This window comes from Poecilia latipinna, unplaced genomic scaffold, assembly GCF_001443285.1.
Source record: "Poecilia latipinna isolate Pla-1442-1.1 unplaced genomic scaffold, P_latipinna-1.0 Scaffold1152, whole genome shotgun sequence".
In the NCBI taxonomy this organism is placed as follows: Eukaryota; Metazoa; Chordata; class Actinopteri; order Cyprinodontiformes; family Poeciliidae; genus Poecilia; species Poecilia latipinna.
Window position 1 is genome coordinate 125,580 of NW_015113768.1, and position 26,693 is coordinate 152,272.

The 26,693-nt window shown below is 40.3% G+C and overlaps 1 protein-coding gene across 1 annotated transcript in view; it reads left to right on the forward strand.

Moving 5' to 3' along the window:
- Window positions 1-1,318: 1,318 nt before the first annotated feature.
- LOC106960073 (collagen alpha-1(XXVIII) chain-like) overlaps window positions 1,319-26,693 on the forward strand; it is a 33,701-nt gene continuing 8,326 nt past the window's right edge. The window contains exons 1-26 of the mRNA XM_015052993.1: window positions 1,319-1,607; window positions 1,723-1,889; window positions 3,182-3,756; window positions 6,831-6,851; window positions 6,939-7,001; window positions 8,533-8,586; window positions 8,666-8,710; window positions 8,830-8,856; window positions 9,226-9,270; window positions 9,479-9,523; window positions 10,062-10,115; window positions 14,037-14,105; window positions 14,205-14,273; window positions 15,602-15,670; window positions 18,747-18,815; window positions 19,372-19,440; window positions 19,620-19,688; window positions 19,999-20,067; window positions 20,631-20,702; window positions 20,781-20,849; window positions 21,616-21,687; window positions 21,806-21,874; window positions 23,371-23,439; window positions 23,679-23,747; window positions 24,177-24,245; window positions 25,086-25,154. Of these exons, the coding sequence (XP_014908479.1) occupies window positions 1,739-1,889; window positions 3,182-3,756; window positions 6,831-6,851; window positions 6,939-7,001; window positions 8,533-8,586; window positions 8,666-8,710; window positions 8,830-8,856; window positions 9,226-9,270; window positions 9,479-9,523; window positions 10,062-10,115; window positions 14,037-14,105; window positions 14,205-14,273; window positions 15,602-15,670; window positions 18,747-18,815; window positions 19,372-19,440; window positions 19,620-19,688; window positions 19,999-20,067; window positions 20,631-20,702; window positions 20,781-20,849; window positions 21,616-21,687; window positions 21,806-21,874; window positions 23,371-23,439; window positions 23,679-23,747; window positions 24,177-24,245; window positions 25,086-25,154 (2,121 nt within the window). The 5' untranslated portion in view covers window positions 1,319-1,607; window positions 1,723-1,738. The remainder of the gene's footprint in view (window positions 1,608-1,722; window positions 1,890-3,181; window positions 3,757-6,830; window positions 6,852-6,938; window positions 7,002-8,532; window positions 8,587-8,665; window positions 8,711-8,829; window positions 8,857-9,225; window positions 9,271-9,478; window positions 9,524-10,061; window positions 10,116-14,036; window positions 14,106-14,204; window positions 14,274-15,601; window positions 15,671-18,746; window positions 18,816-19,371; window positions 19,441-19,619; window positions 19,689-19,998; window positions 20,068-20,630; window positions 20,703-20,780; window positions 20,850-21,615; window positions 21,688-21,805; window positions 21,875-23,370; window positions 23,440-23,678; window positions 23,748-24,176; window positions 24,246-25,085; window positions 25,155-26,693) is intronic.

The following is a 26,693-nucleotide window of genomic DNA, read 5'->3' on the forward strand; positions in this document are numbered from 1 at the left end:
GAGAGGGGTAATTGTTACCAGGCCAAAAAATGAGGGTAAAGTTAAATAAAAAAAAAAACCCCTTAAAAAAAAAAAAAAAAAAAAAAAAAAAAAAAATCTAAATGTAATATAAAATTTTTTACAAAAAACACTTTCTAGGATAATTAGTGTAATTTTGTGTTTAGGTTTTTTCAGTGGGCTTAAAAAATGTAAATCATTTACATTATTGCTGTACATCAAAAACGAACATAACAGGAGGGTTAATTACTGCTCCGAGTATGCTGCTCTTTCAGCAAAATGTCTTCTTTTGAATCCGTATACTCCGTCTAACGATTAATAGATTCCTTAATTAGTTGGCAATTATTTCGATAATCAATTAATCGCAATGAATCCGACTAATCGTTTCAGATTCAACACTTTCTAGAGCAAATTTGTTACTTAACCTACATTTATGAAAGTGATCCACATATTTTTATTCAGATAGATTGTTGTTTTGATTAAATATAATGATTTTTCACAATAGAGTGCAAAAACAAAATCCACAAAGCATGATGGTGCCACCACTGTGGAGCTCCTATTAGAACATAATAACATGTACTGTAATTATAGCTCTTAATCACTGACTAAGTTCAGTACAGCATGATCACATGAAAAACCAAATTATTATTTGGAACTAAAACATGTTGGCCAATTTACGACTTACACGTACCAACATGGAAATGCAACATTTCTCAGGTGTTTAACATTTTTAGCGCATTAAAAACCGGCCTTGTTGTGCATTTGTAAAAACAGAAGCTGATGTGCATAATTATGTTGACTTTTCTTTACAGCATTCCAATTACATTGTAATCTTTAAAACGGCATCTTTTGGAAATGCATTGAACAGTAGCAAAATGTTGTTGGGATGTCAGTAAAAGTGATCAGATATTGACTACAATGCACAACATAAAGTAGTTTAGAGAATGCTTGGATGGTAAAAGTCAGCGTACCATTCAGCTCTTGTTGTTGTTGTTGTTGGTGAAAACAGTTTTTACTCTCTCTAAAATTCCTTATTTTATTCCCAAATATGTTCTGTTCTGATTCTGTCCAGCTGATGGAGGTAAAAACAACAGCAGCTCCGCATCAAGGGTTTATTTTTTTTATTGGTGCTATTTTCACCAGATGAAAACATGAAAGCATGAGGAGAAAACAGTGAATGCAACAGTCATAATGAGGGACTTTTTTTTTTTTTATTCTTCCTCCACACCCCACGCTCTACCGAAACATTTGTGAGGGAGTGGGAGAGTTTTAAGAAGAAGAAAAAAAAAGGGCTGGACTTTCTTTCCATTTAACTCAGGATCACAATGACTGAAATTGAGGGAGTCCCATGAGAGACGGAGTGAGCTCTCAACTTTTGTTTTCTTTCTTCTTTTTTATTTTTTTTTTTATTTTTTTATTTAGCTGCTGATCCTGCTGGAATGAGTGTGTGCTGCCTAATTTGGCTCTAGCAGATTCTCAGCTAAGGTCCGACATCTGGAAGAACCCAAATAACCTGCAGATGGAAACCTGAATGAAGAAGTTCTCCTTTGTCTCCCTGGATATTTTTCATTACTGACAGGAGAGCTTAAATAGTGGGGCAACATTGGAAGGTATGCAGCCACAATTTCTCTGAAAACTTTTTTACTTATAGCAAAATGAAAGTTCTAATTTTTAAAAATGTGTTTATTATTAATCATTTTTAAATCTCCATGTTTGCACTCAAAGCCCTCTGAGAAAAGTCATGGTTCACTCTCTGCACTGGCTGCTCCTGCTATGGAGGCTTCAGGCTGTGTGGGCTCAAGAGTATGAAGAAGAATACGAAGATGAAGTTGTGACCACAAGGAGGAAAAACAAACTCTTCACACCAAATTCCATACCACAGAATGGCAAATGTAAGTTTTCCTCAGAGGTTGCTTCCCTCATAATTTTTTTGGGGGGGAGGAAAAAAACAGATGGGGACGTTGTTAAAAAAAATGCTCACAGTGAAAAAGCTGAACCTGAGCAAGGACGTTGCTGGAGGAGGCAGCGCATGTGGATTGATCATATCTCGGCTCTCTAAGCAATCCATCTCCAGTGTGACCGCTTAGTGCTCCGTTACCCAAATGTTTTATTCACTCAGAATCCTGTTTCCTCGGGCGCATTCTCTCTGTGACATATTCAAGCAAAGATTAATGTGGTTTATCCTCAGCCCTCTATTACATCTGCGACCTCCTCCCGCAGCAGAAGGTTGACGCTTGGAGCAGTTTGTCTTGAAAATGAAGAGCCGGTTTGATAAACTTACAACGTTCTGGGAAATGTCGCAGAGTCACCAGCTTTCAAACTCATTTTGATCTCAAAACTTGGCGGGATCTCAAAACTTGGCGGGAAATGAAAGTGACGGACAAGATGTAGATGGAAGGTTGAAAGTTTGGCACCAGCAAACTAAAAAAAATAAATACATGTTTGTTATGAAGCCAAAATTATGCTGATGGAAAATGAAAACAGATTGAGGTCCTTTTTAACCAATTAGGTGAGAGAACAAAAGTAGTTCTCTCTGTTGTAAAATGATTATTTACCTGTGGTTAACCACATGTTTTTACATGCCACTCTCAAAACTAATGGCACCCTGCAATGTAGATTCAAGAAACTAGCTTGACAACATGAAATAGGCTAAAATATCTCAAAAAGGCCATTGTCTTTCTATGCAGTTCCGCTCAACTCTCATCTCCCTTTGCTGCTCTGTCTGGGATTTCTCCCATTGAGCTCAATTTCACCTGCAGAATTTCAACTGGGCCAATCAGATGAGAACAATGACGTTGATTTTCCGCGCTGCTTCTGTTGTAGAGTTGTGACAACTAAATTTTAGCACGTTAAATTGCAAATATAAATCCTGAAATGGGTGTCACTTTGGCAGTTTTTCGGTCTATGAAGCTACAAAGATCGTTAGCTTACCTTAGCCCAGTGGTTCCCAAATCTCCCAAACCCCCCAGTTTGGGAACCTCTGCATTAGCCGAACAAAACCGAAGAGTAAGAACTTTACACATTGCTTAATTCAGTTATCTGAATAGCTAACAGCTTCTACTTCAATAGCTAATAAAATTTGCATATATTGAGAAATAAACAGTTTTACGTAAGTTCAAGTTTTAATTATTGCTCACGCATGTTTATGAAATGCTAACTGTGAGATTTTTATTTATTTTTTCAGCTTCTGTCGATGAAGACTGCAGTTTGGAGTTGGCCTTCCTGGTCGACAGCTCAGAGAGTGCCAAGGACAACCACGAACAGGAGAAACGTTTTGTTTCCGACGTAATGGACCGACTGCAGGGCCTTCGGATGGAGAGTGGCCGCGGACTCAGCTCCCGCGCTGCCCTCCTTCAGTACAGCAGCCAGGTCAAGATAGAGCAGACCTTCAGAGACTGGAGGGGCATTGAAAACTTCAAAGCCAGAGTCGCTCCCATTCCGTACATAGGCCACGGCACCTACACCACCTACGCCATCACCAACCTGACGCGCATTTACTTGGAGGAGTCGGGCACCAAAAGCGTCAAGGTGGCCGTCCTGCTCTTCGACGGCATCTCGCACCCAAGGAACCCAAACATATTTGACGCTGTGGACGATGCGAGGAACCAAGGCGTTCGGTTCTTCACAATAGGAATCACACCTGAAGCCAACGAAGCAGCCAACATCGCACAGCTGCGTCGAATCGCTAGTTCCCCAGCTACCCGCTACCTTCACAACTTGCAAGATGTTGGCATTGTGGATAAAGTCATCAAGGAGATTGTGAGTAAAAAAAAAAAACATCACTCCTTGCATCCGTGTTGAGTTATAGTAGATTTAGTCAACAGCTTACTATGCTTTGTCAGCTGCGTATCTATTTACCATATATCTGCGCAATTTAGCATTTTTGAAATAAATTATTCTAATGGAAACATGCCAGCTTTGAAAATCTTCCCCCTTTTTTGGTAAAAAGTTTTGGCACTATGATGAGTTGGTCTTTTTTGGCCTTATTGAAACCGGTTTAGTTCACAAACCTGCAATGGAAACACTTTTTTTTTCCACATCACGAGTCACATGATCAACAACCAGATGTTGCCACTGGCATAAACTACGAAGAAGACAACAGGAAGTAGTTGGAGGAGGATGGCGCTGCCTGTACTTTAATGACAAGCCTGATCAAACTTATTTACGCAAGTTTTTTAATTGCAGTTCTTATTTAATGGAAACACGGGAGTTGCAAAATTGTGTTTTTTCCACATTAGCAGACCGAAAGTCAAAAATATAATAGGAGCAAAATTACTCTGTGAAAACAGTTTAGTGACACAGTGGATTCCACATCCCTGATCCCAAAATGCATGCACTACTCAGAACAGGATCACATCAAAAGCAATACTTTACAGATTTTATGCAAGTCACGAAAACTATTAGTCAAGATCACAAGATTCAAGACAGTTCCAATTGTTTGAGAGTCTGAAGTCTTAAGTTTTTAGGGTGATTTGTTTTCACATTTAGCAAGATATGCTAACGAAGGTCCTCTTATTCTACTTTTGAGGTTCCACTTGCGTCTTATGCGTTAGTTTACAATTGAACCACAAAATAGCCCTACAAAATGAGAGTCTTAGATTGAAGTTGGAGTTGTAGAGTGTCAGGTTAAGACCTTACTACGTGCTGCTCTTCTTCATGCTAAGTTCAGGGCGAACGTACTTGGGGTATTTACTAGCTCGGTATAATAAATTTGCAGAAATTATTACTATATTCTCCTTATAAATTAGGGGAAAATCCTAAGGCACAGGTTATGGCTTTGCACCAAAACCTCAAATGCCATCTAATGATTTCATTAGGCTGACAACTGAGTTTTGTTCTATACGGGAAAAAATAGCTGGTAGCTCATTTATACACACACACACACACACACACACACACACACACACACACACACACACACACACACACACACACACACACACACACACACACAAACAAAAGGAATAACTGACAGCTTGGCAAGTTCTCGAATTCCTCCAAACAATTTCATTTGGGAGGCAGATCAGAGGTAACATGTTTTTTGGTGTTCATGCTCAGACTTGCATAAACACCCAAAGCCCACAACATTTCACTGCAACTTATATCACTTGTGAAATTGCATGTGTGTGTGTGTTTGATAATTGCTTTTTTTTTTTCTTCAGAGGGCAGAAATTGATTGGAGATGGAAGCCTCAAAAAGCCATTATGTGAACAGACGCTTTCCAAATGTTAGCACCTTAAGTTTCACCATGCACCCAATAACAACTTCCCCTGCTTCCGCTGTTGACGGCGGCCGATGCTATGATTTCCTGGCTTATTGCATCCCTAATGTACACCTGCTGCTAGACTAACAGGTCTGGTCTGAACGCTGCTCGCTGAGATTGCTTCCTACAAGCCCTCTCGAGTTGGCAGAGGACTTCAGAAACCTTAAAGGGATTTGCCTGTAAACATTCATGCTATAGACGTTCAGCGAAAAAAGCAAACGCGTTCGCACTCGATTGTTTACGTAAACATTAACGGTTGACTTTTACAAGCCACTGCTGTGTTAATTAGAATACGGAGCTGCACAACAGCATCCCCGGCGTCGACATCTTGACTTTCGGTCGCCACACATGCTCCGCATTAAAATGCTTTGTGGGGAAAACTGGGTGAAGTAAGCGCATGAGTCTGAGGACACGCAACACACGCAACAGCATCCCACAAACACTTCAAACGCTGCTTTAGACCTGAGCTTAAGTGTTGACACCGGTGGTACACTCATCTAAATACGATGGATGAAAAACCTTATGGGGAACATGGTGCAAAAACATGCAAAGCATTGCGTCTGACATCTAACCCATTCTGCTGGCATGCTAGGACCCAGCAGCAGCAGCAGCTAGGAATCAGACTTTCATCTCATTTCCTTGTATAGGCAGCATCTGTATGTCATAAGCATGTGCCTCTGTACCAGCCGAGAGCATGTCTTTTATCTTTAGCCCCAGCATTAAACCGCAGGACTCAATTTCTCAAGAGTGAACAGACTGTTAATTTGGCTTCACATCTCAATCCCGAACCCCTCCTTGACCTTCGGTGGAATATTTAATTGATCCAATTTATCCTTTTAAATCTACTAGCATTGCAGAGTTGAGAATTTCATTTGCTTCCCAGTGAAAGCAAATGATTGTTCTGGCAGGACGCGTCGAACAAGAGGAAGTACAGGAAATAATCCGACGCACCAGATGGTTTGTTTCACAGAACCATCTGGGAAGTCCTCTGCTGAAAACAGCTTAAAAATAAAGAGCAGCCACTTTCAGAGGGATGCTTCATCAACGGTTTAGGACTGTGTTTTTTAGTTTAAGCATCTGGAGGTTTGTATTGTGAGCAAGTAAAATCAGTTAATCCTGACCAGCTGAGTGAGTCAGTCTAAAGTGAACCTGCCATGCTAACCACAACTGCACTAAAAGATTCTCTGTTGCTGAAGGAAAAAATCAGATCGGAATCAATTTAGAGAAGTCGGACTCTGTCAATGTACTATTGCATTTTATTACCCAGCACCAGTTATAAAGCTTTGTAAAACCGGGAGTTGGAATCATGTAAAAGGCGTTAAACCCCAATTGAATCCATCACACGTTGAATTCAACTAGTTTGTAAAATTTTATTAGGTGTGAGCCTCATTTTTAAAAACAATTTTTTTAATCTATATTACTAACCCTTGTATGTAGAAATGAGGTCCAACCGACCCCACACACATAAAACTTGTATCATTTGCCATAGTCCTCTACGTTTGCCTCAGTCCTCGCTCGCACAAGAAGACTTAAGACTTGACTTGACTCTGTTCCATTTCTCGCCCTGCAGATGGCGCTGGCAGAAGAAGGTGTAAGTGTCAAAACTGCCAGTGTTACAAGTTCTGTTTGGTTGTGGTTCTTGTGCACGTTTTCATTGTCCTTTTTCATGTTTTTCCAGTGTCCACTCGAATTGAACCCATGCAAATGTGAGAAAGGTGAGAGAGGACCCAGTGGCCCTGCGGTAAGTCGTACTTTATATCCACCCAATCAGGGATGATGGCTTGTATGCACAAACATGCATCATGGGCCCACAAACGGCATGTTTTCACACACACAGGGATCTCGCTCTAGAACAAGTTCAGTTTGCGTTCCTCTGAACATTGGTGTTCTGTTGAGAACAGATGCTCATTTTTTTGGACATCAGCAGGGTACTTCACAGAACACCGAAGAAGAGCAAAGTCATAAGATGGCAGATGCCCTACGCATCTCTGTGGCCCCTGTACAGTGCAGGATCTATGATGTTGCGGATCTAATTGCCCTGAGAAAATGATTAGAGACCCTGGCACTCTGGGTGATCTAGACTAGAGAGATTATACAAAAGGGACTGTACAAAGAAGACATAACTCGGGTGGTCAGTAAGTGGCACATGTGCATGTTATTCAGCCATTTCCAAGTCACTAAACACAACCACATTAAACCATTTCAGTTGTGTTGTGCTCCTCTGCTGCTCCCAGACGTTAAATCTGCCTTCTTAACAATCAGTGCAGAGGAGAGCTCTGCAGACAAAGGCTCCTACAGGCTACATAATTGCAGGGTTCAGAAGAGTTTAGTGACTTGTGCGGGTTTTCAGAAGTCTTGTCTCCCCGAAGCGGTGAGAGTAAAGCAAATACTTTACATTCTTCCCAACAGTTTATTGAAAACAGGTCTAAACGCATATTTACATGGGAAATCAGCAGAGTCATGTCTGCTGAAGGAATCCTGCCTCTCAGGACTATCTGAGAACACATGCTTGGCAGATTCAGTGCTACATGCAGGACTTTCTTTAGCTGCCAAGCATGTCGTGATACGGGCTCGCCTTTTCCTCAACAGAGAAGGTCGGTCACAGTCAAAGTGATTACTGCTTTGAAGCCTTTTCTCTGGATTAAAGCAAAGTAATTACCCCTTTACTCCTGATGCTCAGAACAAAAGCTGTTATACATCAGGGGTAGCAAGGGACCCAGTTACAAAAGCAATGTGTGCGACCGGAGATAACTTGAAGACAAGAGTGTTCATAGAGTCTATATTATAAGAGAGAAAATGGCCAAGAAGTTTACTGAGTAGACAAGGCAGCATCAGTTATGTTTGACTCATCCGTTCCCCACACTCAGTGACTTAAGCCATTTTTTCTGCAAACAATGCAGCTCTAATGTTTGGTTTGAAAAGCTGGAAGCTCTTTATTCTGGTGATCTTTTTAAGGTGACGGTAGGCTGATTTCTTGGTTTGGTTTATGTGTATGTTAAAGTTTAAATCCTACTCTGTGAGTACACCAAGATTTTTTTGTTTGCTCTTCTGCCTTTACCATCAAACCGTCTCGAAATCCCAAACCACCCATTTACCCACAGCCATATCTCAAAGAAAAGCAGAAAGCAAATGATCATTCCTCAGGGAAAGCCCTATGGATCATCAGCTGCTGTCTATTCCTTGAAGTTAAACAGGAATAGAAGAGATGTCTGCTCACAAAATAATCTTCAGTGGTCGAGATTGTTTTCATGTTGCCTCAACTTCTACCATAGGGCAAGAAAGGACGTCCTGGAGATGATGGAAGCCCCGGCGCGAAAGGACAGAAGGTACTGCCAATCCAACAACCCTTGAACAACTTAAGCAAGTAGTTCAAGGGTCGCACGTTAAATCAAAATCTTTCTTTAGGGTGAAAGTGGTCTCAGTGGACTTCCAGGCCGCGAAGGAGCTGAGGTGAGTCAAGGGTCTTCAGTTTGGTTCGTGAATTTATGACCAATGTCTCGTCTTCTTTGACCAAAATCCTTCTCTCTTCTGTCTTTGCTTGATTTAACAAAACTCTCGTGTGCACACAGGGTAAATCAGGATACAAAGGAGAGAAGGTATTGTATGGATTTTAATCCAAACCCCTCTTATGCCTCGTTAGATTCTAAAACAAAGGGTTCTTCCCACGCTGATTTAAAATCATTATAAGTGACAGTAACTGGGGGATTATGAGCTTCAGACATAATGGCACACTGTGACTTTGAAGACATTGTGGCATTTTATCGTCCTTTGTTTAATGTCAGACCTGCCAGCAATCGTCTGCACATTGTTGTCATCTTCTGCGACTGCAAAGCTCTCAGATTCTGTATAGTCCCATGACATTAATTGTCGCAAATCAGCTCAAACCTGAACCTGTAAACAAACAGCATTATTTTTGTGTAGACGGTGTTTGAGAAGGAACCTAAACTTTGTTTGTTCTCTCACAGGGAGAGAGAGGAGAGTGTGGCACACCAGGCGTTAAAGGAGACAGAGTATGTTTGTAGTTCTTTGTTATTCCAACTTAACAACAAATATAAAATATAATATTTACCACGATGATGATTTGTCAGCTTGAGATGAAAAAAAAAATCTACCTAAAGCTAAGTATTTGTCTTTTTGAAAGGTAGTTCACACTTTCCATCGTTTTGCCATCTGTTACATTCATTTCTGATAAAAGCACGTTTTTTTTTTCTTTTTCAGGGCCCTGAAGGTGTTATTGGTCCAAGAGGAAACCGTGGACTTCAGGTGAACTTTTTCACACTCTTCCATTAGAATCATTTAAACCCAGCTACTGCTTTTACACAACCAAATAATATGTAGAATTGTCACTTTTAGACTAAGAAATGCTCAAATATTCACTATGCAATCTCTGAGTCATTCATTGTTTCAGTTGTTGTTGTTTTTGTGGCTTCTTTGTCATACTTCCATGTTTATGATTGTGAAACAAGTGTTAACACTGGACAAACCTGGACCTGAAAGACGTTTTCCAGCATGAAAAGGTTGTTTAAGGTCATAAAAAAAAAATCTCCTTCAGGAATTTATAAAAACAAAAACAAAGTCTTCCCATCCGTCCCTCCTTTTGATTGATTGTTTTTGATTCTACAGTTCTGGCTGCAATCAAGTTTGTCTGCGACTAGTGAAAGTAAACAAAAGGAAAAGAAAATTAACAAAATGTGTTTCATCACTGTTACTGTGGCAAGAAAAGAGCTCGTATGTGATTTATTGTGGTTTGTGTTTCGTGCTCGTGGTTTAACGTGCAACACCTTTATTATTTGTGCTTTAGGGTTTGCCAGGTCAACCTGGTGATGTGGGACCTGAAGGAATCATGGGCAAAAAAGTAAGCACGATTTTGACCTTTTTTTTTCTTTTCTTTTGTTTTTTGAAGCATGCTAATCTGAGACTAATGACAGAACTTGCTGTTTCTCAACATGCCCTTCTTTTCTTTGTTTATATGAAGAAATCACTTTGTGTGGTTTTTTTAAACGCACCAACATGTGGCGACATAAAAAAAACGGTGACGGCCGCTCTCAAAAAATAGCCAACACCTTCTGATATCAAGTCAAGAGTCTCGTGTGTCAGCTTTTAAAACCTTGCGTAACCTTTTTTCTTGTCACATCCAACACACAAAGAACAGCTTCACATCTCCATCTTGCCAATCATCTTTCCCCAGCAGTAGCTAACCAGTGCACCAACTGGGCCAATAATAGATGCTGATAGGAAACCTTATTCCTATCATTTCTCTCTTATCAACAAATAAGGAGGTCAATCGGGAGGAATAAACCTACCTTGCTATAGACCGCGACCTTCAGGACTACTCGGTTTAGTTTTCGTATTCGCTACGTTTTCAGTAAAGGTGTTTTTTTATTTGAAAACTGCTGGTAACTAAGGTAACACCACGAGCTTTCTAACTCGATTGAAAAAGTAACGGTCCACATAGAGAAGAGGTTTTACAATTGGAAATGCTAGTAAGATGCAAAACATCTGGCGACTGTTTGGCAGTGGCTCCGAAACGTTTTTGGTTTTGCCAGACTTACTTTACAAGTCTGACCTTGAAAAATACAACATGAGTCACGGGATTTCTTGCCAAGGAACCCTCTGACTGCCTGAACGTGCTGCTTTGGTAAGGATAAAACGACAAACGTCAGTAGATTCTATTGGGATTTTATGTAATTGAGCAACTCAAACTAATGTATATTTGGTAGGCAGATGAACAAACATACATGGTTTTCAACTTTTGCAAAATGAAAATAATACATTTGTATTCAGCCCACAACTTCCCATTAATACTTTGAAAAAAAGTGGGAAGGACTCTACTAACTATGAAGAGGCAAATCAATTGTATTGGATTTTATTTAAGGGTGTTAAGGTAAACTGAATACAAATCCCGCACACATTTTTAGTAAAATATATGGAAGTTTATGATTTAATCTAAGAGGCATAAATACTTTTGCAAGGATTTGTTTCTTCCTGAACCTTGAAGCTTCGTCTCGGTGAAGATGAATCAGAGATTTTTCATCCCATCTTTGGCTGAGGCCTTTCTGTTGAGGTTCAATGTCGTCGTCCGTTTTTTAAACTGTATCTTCCCGATGACAGTGATTACCTCCACTCATCAGCGCCTGTGCAGCTTCAGCTAAAGACCAACAAAGTCAAACATCTTCATTGTCTAGACTTCAGACGTCGCCGTGTCCAGTTTGTCTCCAAAACATATCAAAAATCCCCTTATGTTTTTTGCCAATCACGTACAGCTGACATAAGAACGATATGCAATGAAAACAAAATTTGCCGAAAATGTGGCTGTTGAAGACATTTTGTTTGTTCTTGCTTGCACTTTTGAAACATAAAAAAAACAGAATTGAAAAAACAGCTATTTGTGCAGACAGAAAACAAGACTTGCCATTAAATCGAATGGCTTCGGAAAAGGAAACAAGCTGCTTGTGAACACCGTTCCCTGGTGATTAACGTGTCCTTGAAGCCATAAACATCTTATAAGAAAACAGTCAAGGCGTCAGCACGAGTCGTGAGAGTGATGAGGGGAAGTTATGTGGATCACTCAGACATTAATAATACACAGGATGTGTGGTGAATCAGACCTTTAATCAACATATCAGCTGCAGCAGCATGTAAGGGAAAACATATCGTTGAGGACTTGGTGTCTTAATCAATAATTAAGCTGGATGGCAAATCGATTACTTAAACTTTTTAGTACATTAAATCTTTGTTAAATATATTTACCCATATCATTAACTTCACTTCCACACGTGCTGGGAAAAACTTTCTGTCTGACTGAAGTTTAATTTTTTTTCTCCGCATAATAAAATACATATCTCCAACAATGACATAGGAAAGCAAAAATACCTTTACATTTAAAATAATTTGCTTTGTTGTAGTTGTACATTTTAGCAGCATAAATGCCTAAACAGTGACCAAGTCCCGCCATTTTGGATGTCGAAGTTAAGACACAGGGGCGTACTGTCCCAGTTCTCACATTTTTGCGTGGTTGTGCACTCGAACCTTTACGTTCACTTCGATTGAATGCACACTTCACAGAGGGGCGTAGGGTGCGCACTGAGCATTGGGACCGGGACGTAGACGAAAATAAGTGGCAATAATTTCCAGTTCTGACTGACACCCTTTTCTCATGCTCTCCATTTTAAATAAATAAATAAATAAATAAATACGCCCATTGTTCCTAATTCTGATGGACCTCCCACACTGCTGCCAGTCAAATGGGTCAAACGAAAACTGAGCTTAACCACTGATGTTCCTCGGCCAGCTGAGCTAACAGAAGTAGGTAAAGAAATCTTTAAATTTATTAATTAATAATATTTGATCTTCTCCAAATTATGCCATTTTGGAAAATCAACAGTATCAAATTTTGCATCTTACAACTTTGTACTGTAATGCTAAAAGTTGTGAGATAAACTATATTTAATGGCACATCTAGTTTACTTAGGGAAAACAGAATGCACTGTCAATATACAACCCATATTTTTCATAATAAAGGTTGAATAGCTTGTCTGCATTATTAATTAGGCCACCAACAAGACTTCGTATCTTCAGGTTTTTTTCACAAAGGCCAAAAAATTCAGACCAGATCGTCGTCTTCCACATGTTTGCTCTGTTCCCTTCATGGCTTGTGTCAAATTTAAATTTGAAATGGCTCTGGATGAAAACTAAAGCCACCCTTTGATTAAGTCTGTACACTAAACATGACTATGACATCATTCATGCTCCCTATTTGATCATTTTTATTAATCCCGGGCAACACCACAATGTCTTTGTGAGGAAACTGAAGCTTTCATGGCCTGTCTCCACCTATAACTCAAACACATCAATCAAGTCAGTCACGTTTTTTTTTTTTGTTTTTTGTTTTTTAAACCAGATGCATACATGAGGATTGGTCTGAATCCCGGCGTACAAACGTGTCGCCATTTCAACGACACAAAGTCGCCTACCGTGATTAAAAAGCATTCGATTCCGATAGTTTTTTTTTTCCCTCGGAATAACGCGCAGTAAATAACGCTCGCTCTCACGACGCTGACATTTATAACACTTCAGATTAAAATCAGCTAACGCAGGCATAAATAACATGAGAAATGTCAAGTATCTCCAAAAGCTCATAAAGTGAATGGGGTGTGGGGGGGTAGGAACTATACATTTGAACGTTTATTGGTGAGTTACGATCCCCCGCCGCTGTGACATTTGAAACTCCTCCGAAGAAGCTCATCTGTTATTAACTTGTCGGCTTATTTGTCGGTTCCTTCTGCTTTCAGCCTCCTCCACCGTGTTCTACCTGCCGTTCTTCCCATAAGCACTTACTCCACACCAAGTGGTCGCCTCCTAATTATTTTAGAAAAATGTTCACGTTAATAGTCTGGCTGTCATCCTACATCACCAAAATAGCAATGTAATGTCTGGCGGGAAGCATTGTCCTAACTTGCTTGGAAAGGGCAATGGAAGGGGGGGTGAGGGGGGACAAAAAGCACCGGTATGCACCTAGAACAATCTCCACGCCTCTTTTTCCTGCCTCCCATGGGTCCTTTTTGTGAGGGCCACAGCTTTGATTTACAGCCACTATGTAGAGAAGCAACAGCTTTTTTAAAAATATAAACAATTAAGTCTTAAATCAAGTTTCGTCAATGGACTGTTGAGGCAACACAAAGCGGGTTATGTCTGTGGGTTTTCTTAGATTTTCTCACTCGTACACAAGGATGAGTGACATTTGGACAAAATGTACCCACGTTTATCTTTTTAATAGGGGGAGCGGGGGCTTCCAGGACCACCTGGAATCCAAGGTGAGACAGGGATCGGCCTTCCGGGACCAAAGGTAAAATGTTACGGAAAAATCGTTTCACGAGAACATAACCACCAGCCTTTTGTGTCTCACCCTGTCTGAGCACTCCCCTCGCTATCTCGCACTCTGCAGGGGGATGTCGGTTTCCAGGGGCAACCGGGGCCTCCCGGCCCTACGGGGATCGGCGAGCCAGGACCACCGGTGAGTTAGAAAGGAAGACAAAACGTCCTCGTTTCTAACTTGTGTCACTTGTGTATTACAGACGAACAATGTAGACGGATCTGTCGTTCTGCTTCCTACTGTTCCAACCTGCTGTTTCTGTCTGGCTTGTCACTACATGAAATGTGCCTTTTGTTTCACAAAAAAAAAAAAAAATAGAATAACCTTTTAACCTCTCTATAGTAACAATTGTTAACGCCCCGAAACAGCTATAAAACCCTGTAGCCACACATGTATTAAAATAATTTTCAAGTTTTCTTGCCTTCCTACATCATTAACCGTTATTAGCAGGAGCAGAGATGATGTCAGGGCAAAAAGGAATGCCTTTGGCATTTTGTGTTAGCACAGTTCGTATTACTAATGGTACACACTCCAATTAGACCAATTAGTGCTGCGTGTTCAATTAATTATTCAAAGGAAGTTTCAATCTTAAAGTTCCCTTTTAACAGGAAGAAACCTCCAGCCGAACCAGAACTTGGCTTGGTACAACTGGCCGTCTCCCACTGCTGAGTTTGAGAAGTCGGAACAAAATGCACAAGGAGAAACAGATGGCCTGAGTTACTGCTAGTTTTGATGTTCAAGAAAGTAAAAAGTTAATAGCAGAAGACGGAGAACAATCAGTTGACGTCAACATTATCTCAGCTTCCTCCGGGAAGGAATCACAGCCAGACAAGATTAGCGTAGCTTCTGTGGAGAGGAAACCAAAAAGTTAACAACATAATTAGAGAGTAGTAGAAGGAGAAAGTGAGGAAAAGTGGTCAGTTTGTGCTCCAACGGTTTAAGCCAACGGCAGCAGAGATAACTCAAGTCCTTCTAGCGATAAACTATTAAACTGAATTCAAATAAAACAGATGAGAACAATTTGATGAATTTGAAACAGAATACCAGAAGCCTACACCTTCCCTGCCAACATCTTCTCTATACGTGAAAATCAACTCAAAACAAGGAATGTTATACTGGGCCACACACTACACTTTAAAAAGGAAAAGATTTCAAAAGAGCTCTTTTTTTTAACCTATGGAGGGAATAAGTCATGTGCTCTAGCACCACCTAGTGTCTATGTGCGCACTTTGACTTATAGCAAGTATCTTGATGGAAAGTTAATTATAAGTCGGTTTTGTCTCATTTCAAGTGTATAAAGATATTTGCACTCGAAACTAAACCAAAAGTACTTGGTGATACTTTTTTGCTTTGCAGTGAATGCACTCAGCCTTCCTGTTGTTTACTGATTTTGAGTCAGAATTAGTTCCCTCCTCTCCCAAATAGATTTCTTTAAAAGGTCATTTACATGTTTATTTCATTTTTTTCAGGGTCCTCAGGGGCCACAGGGAGTCCAAGGAGAGAGAGGACCGACGGGAGAAGGTATCCCTGGCCCTAAGGTGAGTGGGTGTTCATATTTATTATTTTTATTTCTTTAAAGCCTAAAGCTCCTGGGAGAGACGGTATTTCCTGAAAGTCTCATGCACTCAAGCCAGCTAAAAGCTTCAGCCTTTCGACCCATTTTCATGCATCCATGTTGGCTTCACCCATCCGCCGTCGCCCTCTGACCTTCACAGGGAAAAAGAAAAATCTCCTGTCTGGGCTCCAGATTCCGACAGGAAATTGACAACGTGTATGGACAAGAGACATGATAGCACACGACAGTAAATTCCCCGTACGGCGCAGCAGCACGGCTTCCGTTACCTCACGCCGTGGCGCGGCCTATCGATCGACCCCAGCAGGAGGAGATGAGAACGTCTCGGTGCGAAGAGGAGAGGATTCAGAAACGGGCAGGGAATAAAAAGGCCAGAACGCCCCCACGGTTCAGCCAGTGACTCAGTCAGAGGGAACTTATAGTCTGCTATAGTGTCTGTTTTTCCTCAGTCGTACACAAGCAGAACATCTCCCACATGTGGAAACACATCTTCCTTCATGAGGTTTCTGTTTTCTTAACAAAGATCAGGGGGTATGGTGGTATTTTGTGCTTCCACTGCGCACACACACACACACATGCACAGACAAAAACACGCAAACACACTCCTGGTTTTGATTAATCTGAGTAAAACTCTTTGAAGTTTGGAAAAATATCCACTTGTTCCACATTTCTGCTAACATGTGTTATACAGATAAACTTGACTTAACTTACTTCCATCCCCAAAGTAGCTCACAGAAACCAGCTCAGCACCTTTACACGAATCATAATTTTGAAGAAAACGATTCATGTAAAATAATATTAAATCACATCGAGGCTCTCCGTTGTGACAGAGGCGGACGTTAAACGAAGCCTGAGTAATATGCAGAAATGTCTTCCAGACACGACTTTCGTAACTGCTTTTGTTTTTGTTTTGTTTTGTTTTGTTTTCCTGCAATATTTACCAAGGAACTCTGAAACACGAGGTAGGCTTCAGGTGAAATTCTTACTTCACCCTCACACCGAACTGTCATCTAACTCATCACCTGGCGCCGTTGCTCTGAAAGTAAAAGTTTCCACCATAAAACCTGGAGAAGGTGCTTCCCCCCCCCGTTAGATCGCCCTCCAGGGTACTTTCTTTCTTTTCTGTCTTTCTTTTTTTTGCAACACCACACTTGGCTGTATTCTCACAGATGGCGTTCCTTCTACAGCGGCGTTCCTCACATGACTTGCCCCGACAAGCTCCCAGATTCGCAGCAGTATAACCTTTTTTTTCCCCTTTTTTTTTTTTTTTACACATCATTAGCGCTTCTGCTTTGAGCTCCGATTGCGGATTTATGACATTAAATGGAAACTTCTGGAAGCCGACATGCAAATGCGGCATCGCTATGCTAATTAATGTACATCTTGTTGTGGCTTCGTTTTGTTGTTCTCCGACTTTGGAAAAACCTTGGAAGATGAGGCAGAGGCTCCTTTTTAAAAGTAAATTCAGTTATCTCTTTCAGATGGATAGCAGTGTTTGATGGAAGCCATTACTGTTTCCTGTGCCACATTTGTCTATGAATCATTGACAAAGTCTTGTTTGTTTTCATTGTTTTTTTGTTGTTGTTTTTTAATTGATCAACCTTTTCTTGAGTTTTTTTTTTTTTAGATTATCCAATAGTTTTATATCAAATAGAAACATTTTTTGGTTACTCCCGGGGAATACTTAGGTATGCAGCCTGGGGGAAGCTGGGAATTGGACCACCGCCCTGTGATTTATGGAAAGCCTCCTGAGCTTGACCTTTGTGTTCTCAGTTTAGCTCAATAACTGTGCAGTAAATCTGCTTCAACGACAGGGATCTGCTTCTGTTTCTGCTAATCAATTTAAAGGGACAGTATCATGTATTTACCAGGCACAAAGCAGCACTTTATAACACAATCTATGTTACATTCAGTTGTTATAAAAATGCTAAGTATATATCAAATATGACTTAAAAGAAAGTTTAAGTCTTGAAATTGGGCCTCTGTCTCTTTAAAAACTCCATCTTTTTCTGAAACGCCGCTGTCATAAAGTCATCACAACATCGCTCCTGTATCAACGTTTCTACCAGCATTGCACTGAGAAGTGGCTTGTATAATAAGCACAATTAGCATTGATTGCTAATTGCTGCTGGCTAGTCTGAAGGATTTGAGAAGGGGAGTCATGAGGGAGTCCTGCTCTGTGAGACGGAAGCTTGGAGCTTCGTCCTCGAAGGTGGAGCTAGGTCCAACCAGCCTGTGTTTTGAACACCTGAATGGTTGCCACGGGAGATGAAAGGATTTCCCAAACATGTATGAAAGAATCAAGGCAACATCTGGATATGTTTCTGATGAGGGAATAATATTTCAACATGATGTACAGCTAAAAAAAAAAAAAATCGATTTTACATAATTTAAGGACACTTTAACATAATGTGAATCTGAATTGCAAAAGCAAAATAAAAAAAACCCATTAATGTTCACCTCTAAAACTCTTATGGCTCTTTGTAAATTGAGAAGAATTGCCTTTTTGTTTTCTACTTTAAAATCACTAATACACAGAACCTGCTGGGGCTGACATCATCTGGATCACATCTTGATTGAACCGGACTTCTCCATATTGGAATTTATCGGGCCGAATAAAACGGTATTGACCCGAAGTCCTGTGGGTTTGAATTGGACCTGTTTAGCTGTGTTGCTTGGTGCTTTGAGGTGACTGATAATTGAAATTGTGAACGTCTGAGTTTCTTTTTCATTTATGGTCTTCTTTGTTTCAGGAATCAGAAACCTTAATCTAAAGCTTTTAACCAGAAATATATCATAAATCCTCTACTTGCCCTCTGCACACGTACAAAACGTAGTTCCATACGATATGCTCTATGTGAATATTACATTACAGAGGTTACTGAAGGTAAGCTTTTATGTGTCTGAGTGTAGCTTTTATGAAAGCAACTATCAAAGACGTTTGGTGATATGTGGCATGTGGTCTTGCTTTGCCATTCCTGTGAGCACATCTAATATCTCAAAAAGTCAAAACGCAATAACTTCTCTGTCCGCCTTCACAGGGCGAGCGAGGCATAGAGGGGCCACGGGGGCCCAGAGGACAGCTGGGCCTAGGAATCAAAGGAGACAAGGTAGAGTACAGAGAGGCCATAAATGAGGTGCCGTGCTGAAAAGACTTCACAAAAGCGAAGAACGCGAGAAAGCTAAAGCCCTGTTGTGAAGGAGGCCAAAAGTTGCCAGAGCCACTGATAAATGCACTGAGCTCGGCGTTATATAGGAGGTCACAGTCTACAGGCTATGAATTGAGGTTACAGCTTGAATGGTGTAGGAGGACTGCAGTTTTATGGTTTGGGTTGTTGAATGTGGGAATATTAACACTCTACTGGCGCATTCAGTGTGAATAAGGTTTTTATTTGTCGCAATGCGTTGCAGACACTCATCTGTCAGGAGAGCTTACGACTCACAGATGTAGACATGGGTTGGAAGCACTGAACTGATTTGCAAACAGGGTTCTAAAGTCATAAGAAATATTTTAAGCCGAGCTAGATCTGTATGGAACAAATAAAGTTGGGTACTTTCCGAAAGTTATACATAATGAAAGGTTGTAGCTGAAACTGAACAGTGATTCACTGACGATGAGCATGTATGTGGTATCAGTTTTTATTTTTTTAAACTTCATTCCTGTAGGGGGATTTTGGCCCTCCAGGGTTTCCAGGGCCCCTGGGCCTTCCAGGTCTAGGCATCCAAGGAGAAAAGGTGTGTGGCTGGTTGTTAAGCAAAGTGCTATGTATGCAACTTCTTTATTGAATTGTTCATTAGGCCTTAAGTTAACCGGATTTGATTATTTTCTATGTCGATACCTGTTTTTCTTTTTGCTTAAATTTAAATAAACTCATATCGCATTCGTCTTCAATTTCTTTATATCTTCCTTTCAGGGAACAGAGGGCCCCAGGGGGCCACCTGGAATAAGAGGCCAACCGGGAGAGGGCTTTCCTGGACCCAAGGTTTGTCCTGACCCTAACCCTACACATTATTTTTTGTCAAAAGTGAATTTACTTGTCACAAAACAGAATATGTATTAATCAGGCAGAGCTTGTAACAGAGATAAAGAACCTGTGGACTTTTAGGTTTTCCTTTACTGCATTAGTTGATTTAAAATAAGGAGAAGATTAAAAGTTCATTTTCAGTGATAGCTTAATAAAATCTAAGTTAATTGAGTACATTTTAGTCAATAATACAGAGGGTGACTGTACCAGTTTTCAGCATTAAGCAGTATCGTTCTAGGATTGAAACAATGAACTTTATCTCACACAGGGAGACCAAGGGCTGCCAGGAGAAGTGGGGGCTCCAGGAGAAAGAGGAGCTGGTGAGCCCGGTGCCAAGGTGTGTCGCTGCTCTTTTTAATTAAAAACCAACATGAATCAGTCATTTAAGGTCTCATTCACTCTGGATCAAGACCACTCTGTTCTTTTGGATTTGCTCCACCGTTCCTCTGAATCTGAAATGGAACCCTGATTTTGATCTGAAGGCACTCTGAACACCAAATAGTTTGGGGTTTTTTTTTGTTGTTGTTTTTTGCTGCGTTTATGGCCATTCTACTACAGTGCTACCAACAAAGGTAGCAGAAATTGATTTGGATATTTCCTACCAATCTACTGGATTGAGACATGAGAGGTTTCTGCTCCCCAACCATCGGTTTCAGCCTTACTGTGAAAGAGGAAGCACCAGTATTTTCATCTGCCTCTTAGCAGCCTTACAAAATACAGGAGAGTGTTGTTTTCGACATAACTTGTGTCTTCAAAGACCTCCAAAGACTATCCAAATTCTGGCTGGTATTTCATTTCATAGTTTGGTCATTGTCTGGTGTGAATGTGGCCTAAGTTTAAAACGGCGTTAACGTCTGCAGCAGTCCAAACACTTTAAAAGACCCAGAAACCTTTCTGTAGGGTGAACCAGGATCACCAGGACTGTCAGGTTTGCCTGGACTTCCTGGAGAGGACGGCGCTCCAGGACAAAAGGTAGTTTGATGGATTTCCTCTCGGGCTCTATAAGAAGTGAACGACAAGTTTGTTGAATGTTTGAGTTTGTGGCTTTAGGGCGAACCAGGAGCCATTGGTCTTAGAGGTCCAGAAGGCACGCCGGGGATTGGCACTCAGGGAGAAAAGGTACACAGTTTAAGTCTTTCTTTCCTTATATTTTTCAATATAATGTCATTTAATGTGCTTAATATATAATGTGCTTGTCGGTGGACGATTGTTGGCTTATGCTACAACGGCCATGGCCCCTAGCAACATATTGGACATGAATGTTTTGCCATTTTATTGCAATCAAAAGGAATTTAATTAAGATCTTTTTCCCCTTTATTCATTGTGTACCTTTTAGCATTTTAATATTCACTTTCTTGTTTTTGTTCCACTCTGGAACCTTTTCTCTGAAATAAAGAAGCCTCGTGCATAAAGTACACAAGTGGTATTGAGGGTTTTCACCAGAAAACCTGGTGGTAGACATGCTAGGGCCGTCCACCAGTGACCCATCATGTTTTTGTGTTAAAAAATGTTAAAAGTTACAAAAATTGGAGGTGGCTGAGCAGGGATCATAATTTGGCCAATGGGCACACTTGGTGCGCACCCCCTCACTCTCAGGTCAAAGTGCCAATGATTAACCTAGCTTAATCCATTATTGTTGTCATTGTTACTGGCATATACAAAACCTTATTTAAAATAAACGGCAATTAACCTGGTGGGAAAGGCAAGTAAAGCCTGGTGACCCACCAGGCTTATATTACCCTTTGGGGAAATCCTGGTACTTCTTTTATTACATCTGACATTTCTTACTAAAGGTTATTTGTTGACCTGTATGTACATTAATAAATGATGAGTATAGGGTTATAGATATCCCATAAACAACCATGTTCCTGACATTGTTGCTCAGGGTGACCAAGGCCAAAGAGGAATAAGAGGGTTGACAGGTCCGCCTGGCATAGCTGGACCCTCTGGACCAAAGGTAGGAAACCTTTGAGCTGTTATTACCTAAAACCGTAGACAGTCTATGACATGATAAAGACTGATATGCTGATTAAAGGTTGGGATTTAATAATGCAGTTGAATGAATCTCTAACCAGGGAGAACCAGGGTCACAGGGACGGCCCGGTTCCGCCGGACCACCGGGACGTTTCATCACCGGACCCAAAGTATGCGCTTTCAGTTCTCACTTTGAAAAAAACAAACTTGCAATTCCTGCATATTTTTCAAATTTGTATTTAGGTGATAATTATATCCCAGTTCGTTTTCAGGGAAAGCAATTATCACTTATTTCACAAAGATGTCATTATAGTTCAAGGGAGGAAAATATGAATTATTCCCTGAAGAAAAAAAAATCAAGTTCCTGTAGCGAACAATATAAGGAGAGAACTGTGAAATTATTTTAAAAAAAAAAAATAAAACACAAGAAAACTAGGGTGAGGTTCATGATTCGCAAAAATAGTAATAGATATATTGAGAAAATAAATTCCTGCTTGGTAAGGCTTAGGTTCTAAATATGCAGCAGTGAAGTTTTCTAACACACATATGGAATAATGTCAGCGGCTTCTGTTTATTTACAACCATAATTAAGCCTTACACTTAAAATACTTTAATCAACAAACTCACTAAGCTAGTAACACCCAACTAAACACCAGCATATGTCAGAATTAAACATGAAATAACTTTTAGAATGATACATAGTAATAACACAGTCAAGTATGAGTGTGGATGCTTAACGCTGCAGTAGGTGTCCTTTACAAAAATTTATTTTTTGACACATGATCATCATCTAGGCATTTGGCAAACGGAAGCAAATTTGTTCTACAGCAAGAAAGGTTTAGTTTGATTTGTTTTAAGACTTTTACCTTAGGTTGATGAGTGTTTTCATTCCAGTTCACTTGAAATACTCCAGAGTGACCACAAGGGGGAGCGAGTGAAGCTTTAGGACTGTGGACACCCCACTCCATCCCTTCAAATCACCTATGGATGTTCTGAGTTAAAGAAAAAAGCTTCTTCTACACAGAAATAAGCCCTTAGTTGACATGGTTACTCATCATACTATCTTTTTTTTGGCTCTAGTGGCCTTTATTTGATAGTTAATTGACAGGAAAGTGGGTAGTGAGAGAAAGGGAAAGACATGCAGCAAAGGTCGCCAAGGCCGGGAATTGAACCTGCGACAGCTGCGTCGAGGACTAAGGCCTCCATATGTGGGTTGTGCTTAACGCCTGTGCTACCACAGCACACCCATCATATTAACTTCTAATATAAAACTGTAACAACTCTATACATAACAGTAACTACTGTTAGGTCCATTTACATTCTTCCTTTTTCTTCACGACTTTAGATTAATTTCCTTTGTGTATTTATTTCAAACATATTCACAATTCAAATGCCACGATATATATTCGATAACTATTTGTTTGAAAAGGAGGTAGGCAGAAAATGAAGCTTATATAATCCCACTACATGTCTTTTACACATGTCTGACTTTCCAAATTTTTCTGTATTTAAAGAAAAAAAAAACCCCAGAAAATAAACAATGTTAACAATTCTTTCACAATAATGAAAGACAAGAAATTTGGACCTAGTTAAAACAGCTGAGAATGTGTAGTGTGTGTATCTTTGCCAACTTAATCTGAAAAGTTTATGTCTTAAAACGTCGTAGGGCGATCCTGGACCAGGTGGACCTCCTGGTCCAATCGGCGAGACTGGCTTTGGACTGCCTGGCCCAAAGGTAATACATTTGTTCTTTTTGGTGCTTAAAACTGAACTACAATGGAAATAATCATTAAAAAAAAACTATAGGCTTGGATAAACTAATACGTCATGCCTCAACAGTATGTATTTGGAAAATCAATTATGAGAATGGGAAGCCGATTGGACTCCACAGGAAGAAGTTCAACATTTTGTTCTAAACTGTTGCATTAAATATTATCCTTTGTATGACAATTTGAAGTTCTTATTCTGTTTTAGGGCGATCGAGGTGACCCGGGCCCCACAGGTCCATTTGGCCCCAAGGGAGACGGCTACCCTGGCCCCATGGTGAACAAACCAAATCAAACACAACATTTTCTATCCATCGGCTTATAATTCTCCACATAAAGAACCATTCATCACACATTAAACCCAGTTTTATACGGCCTCTCTAGTGTTTCACACTTTATGTTCATCGGACATAACAGTGTCCATCCATCTGTTAGACGTTTATTACCCAAAAGTTTCAGAAGATGTTCCGCACAACCTGCAGCTAACACTCAGAACAGAGACAAAGAGGCGAGATTTATAGTCAGGCAAATCCTCATCTACAAAACAATAAAATAAAATTCCCCCCCAAAACCTAGATAATAGTTGAGATCTGATATTTTACTGAGTGTTTTGTAGAAGTCTAGATTTGACATTATTGGTAGAAGTGTAAATAGGATGAGAATGGGATAGAAAAGCTGGATAACATTCTGTTGATTGGTTGTTTAGGGTCCTCCTGGTCTGCCGGGGCTTCCTGGAGAACCGGGGCCAGAGGGCGTGGGCATCCCGGGACCAAAGGTGAGAATATGTCAGAATCAGAGAGAAACCAACAACCTTCCTTTATAACCCTAAACCCCCCAAAAACTTTTGGAGCCATTAAAATTGAGGATTCCTCCAGGAAATCTTTATTGTGGCCAGTTTCCAGTCTCTGGTCAGCCAATTCCATTTTCTCTTTAAGAACTGTCTGGTTTCCAAATGTCTAAATGTTTGGTCCTGCAGGTGTCTACTAAGTTTGTCTCCAAATTAATTCATTTATTTACAAATCTAACAAACATCCTGTGGCAGAGGGATTTCTTTTGTACTCAAAGTTGTGAATGAAACAACTAAGGCAGGAAGTAGGGAAGGACCAAAGAGACCAGCACTGGCCTAAATGCTGTTGTCTGTTTTAAAAATCCTGTTATGGTGCATTCACTGATCAGGAAAACATTGGACTTTTGAGTTTATGTCCAGGGCGAGTATGGTGGCCAGCCAATGTTGAGCTGCATCTCCACTTTTTAGTGGATATGAATAAAATTCCCACTTTTAGAAAGATTCTTTGATTAAAAAAATTGAGCTAATTTAGAGTAAAAGAATGATGGTAAACTCTGGTTCATTATAATTAAACATAAAAATGTACAATTTTACTCTCCCTGCTTTTGCTTTTTGTTCTGTCTTTTTTGAAGGTGTGTTTTATGAGCAGGTTCTTGCAGGTTCTGTAATGCCAAAAATCTCCCTAAAATGACATAACACACATAATACTGCAATATTTGAGTCACAAAATGTTGGTGAATCTGTATTACAGTTTATTAAACAGATTAAATGTTTTCCTCTGTACTTGCGTTTTCCTGCTGAGCGTCTCGTTCTTCACAACTTTTTCAGGGTGACAGTGGATTCCGAGGGCTTCCAGGTTTACCCGGACCCCCAGGGGAAGGCATCCAGGGACCTCCGGTAGATTCACAGCCATTTTGAAATCTTTGTTTTCATTTAACCGTTGGGTTTCCATTTTTAACTTTCTCCTAACCTTTAAAATTACAAAGTTTGAATTTAAATCCTGCAACCATGACTTGAAAGCAGGATTTTAGGGTTTGGCATTCTCTGCGTTTCAACCATGAACCTCAAAATATCTGATTGGCCAACAAAAAAAACAACAACAAAAAAAAAAAACATAAATGTGAAGTTAAATTATACAGTGATTTTAAATTTCAAATACAAATTTGAAAAGCTAGGTGTGAGGTTTTAATTTGGCAGTTTTGTTTCCTCTCTTTGTTTCAAACAAGTAAAAAGAAAATAAGAAAAACAAAATAAAACACAGAAAGCAGAGAACAAGATACAAACATAGATACAACATGTAAAGAACATATTGGATAAAAGTGAAACTATCACCTTGAGCCTGTGCAAAAAGCCCCATCTTCACTTTGTGCATCGTATTCATTAAGGAGCAACACCGCTTCATCACACATGCAAACGTATCGGCCGCCTGTTCATTTGTTCAGCGTATTTTATACAATCACCCCCAACAGCACTACCATGAGAGCAGGGTGTGAATCTCTACAGACACATGTGTGATGAGGAACACTTGTCCTAACAGGCATTGATTGAACAACACCCCGTCTGTCCTCACAGATCCCACCCTTGTCCCCTGTGGGCTCCAGACCGGTGCCTCCGCAGGCCACAGTGCTTCCACACTCATTTGCAGTGGGCAAGATTTAATTAGGGACTCGGATAAAGTTACCAAAGGCGGAACAAAGTGTGGAAGCACATCACAATGACAGATGTCAGGCATGGTTCACGCTAACTAAATGAGGTTAGACACGAGTTACGCTGGGAAAGATGGGTTTTTATTTTAAGCTAACTTTAATAGCTATATCTGAGATTCAGATCCAAGTGCTGAAATTTCCTTGGAGTTCCCCTAAAGGAAGTTATGGACTGACGAGACAGAAGTAGATTTCTTTGAAAGGTGTGTCTCCTGTGCCATAACACTAATAAAGTACTTGAGAAAAAGGACATCAAGCTAATAGTCAAACACAGTGGTGGTATTTTATTGATTCCAAAGGGGAAATTGTATATTGTAATAGTCTGGGGTTGCTTTGTACGGTGGCCCAGATGTCTCATGTCAAACACAATTGCCGCAACACACATAGTAAATCCACAAAGTGAATACAAACTCCACAACAGAAATGTGTTTGTGTGCTGTGGCTTTGGTATTTGCATTTGGGACACCATAGCTTTGCTACTTCATGACCTGAGAGACTTCCTGTAAGTGATGGAACCATGAATTCTGCTCTGTAGCAGAAACTCCTGCAGGAGAATGGCTGTTGTCAATTGGTGACCATAAGCTCAAACACATTTGGGTTATGCAGCTGGACAATGGCCTGTATGGCCCCCAGAGGACCCCAAACGCTTCACTCTGCATTCAGTCATTCGCCCATTCTTGGATTATGCAAAGACCAAAATATGTCTACATTAACTTAGAAGACTCATTGCCTG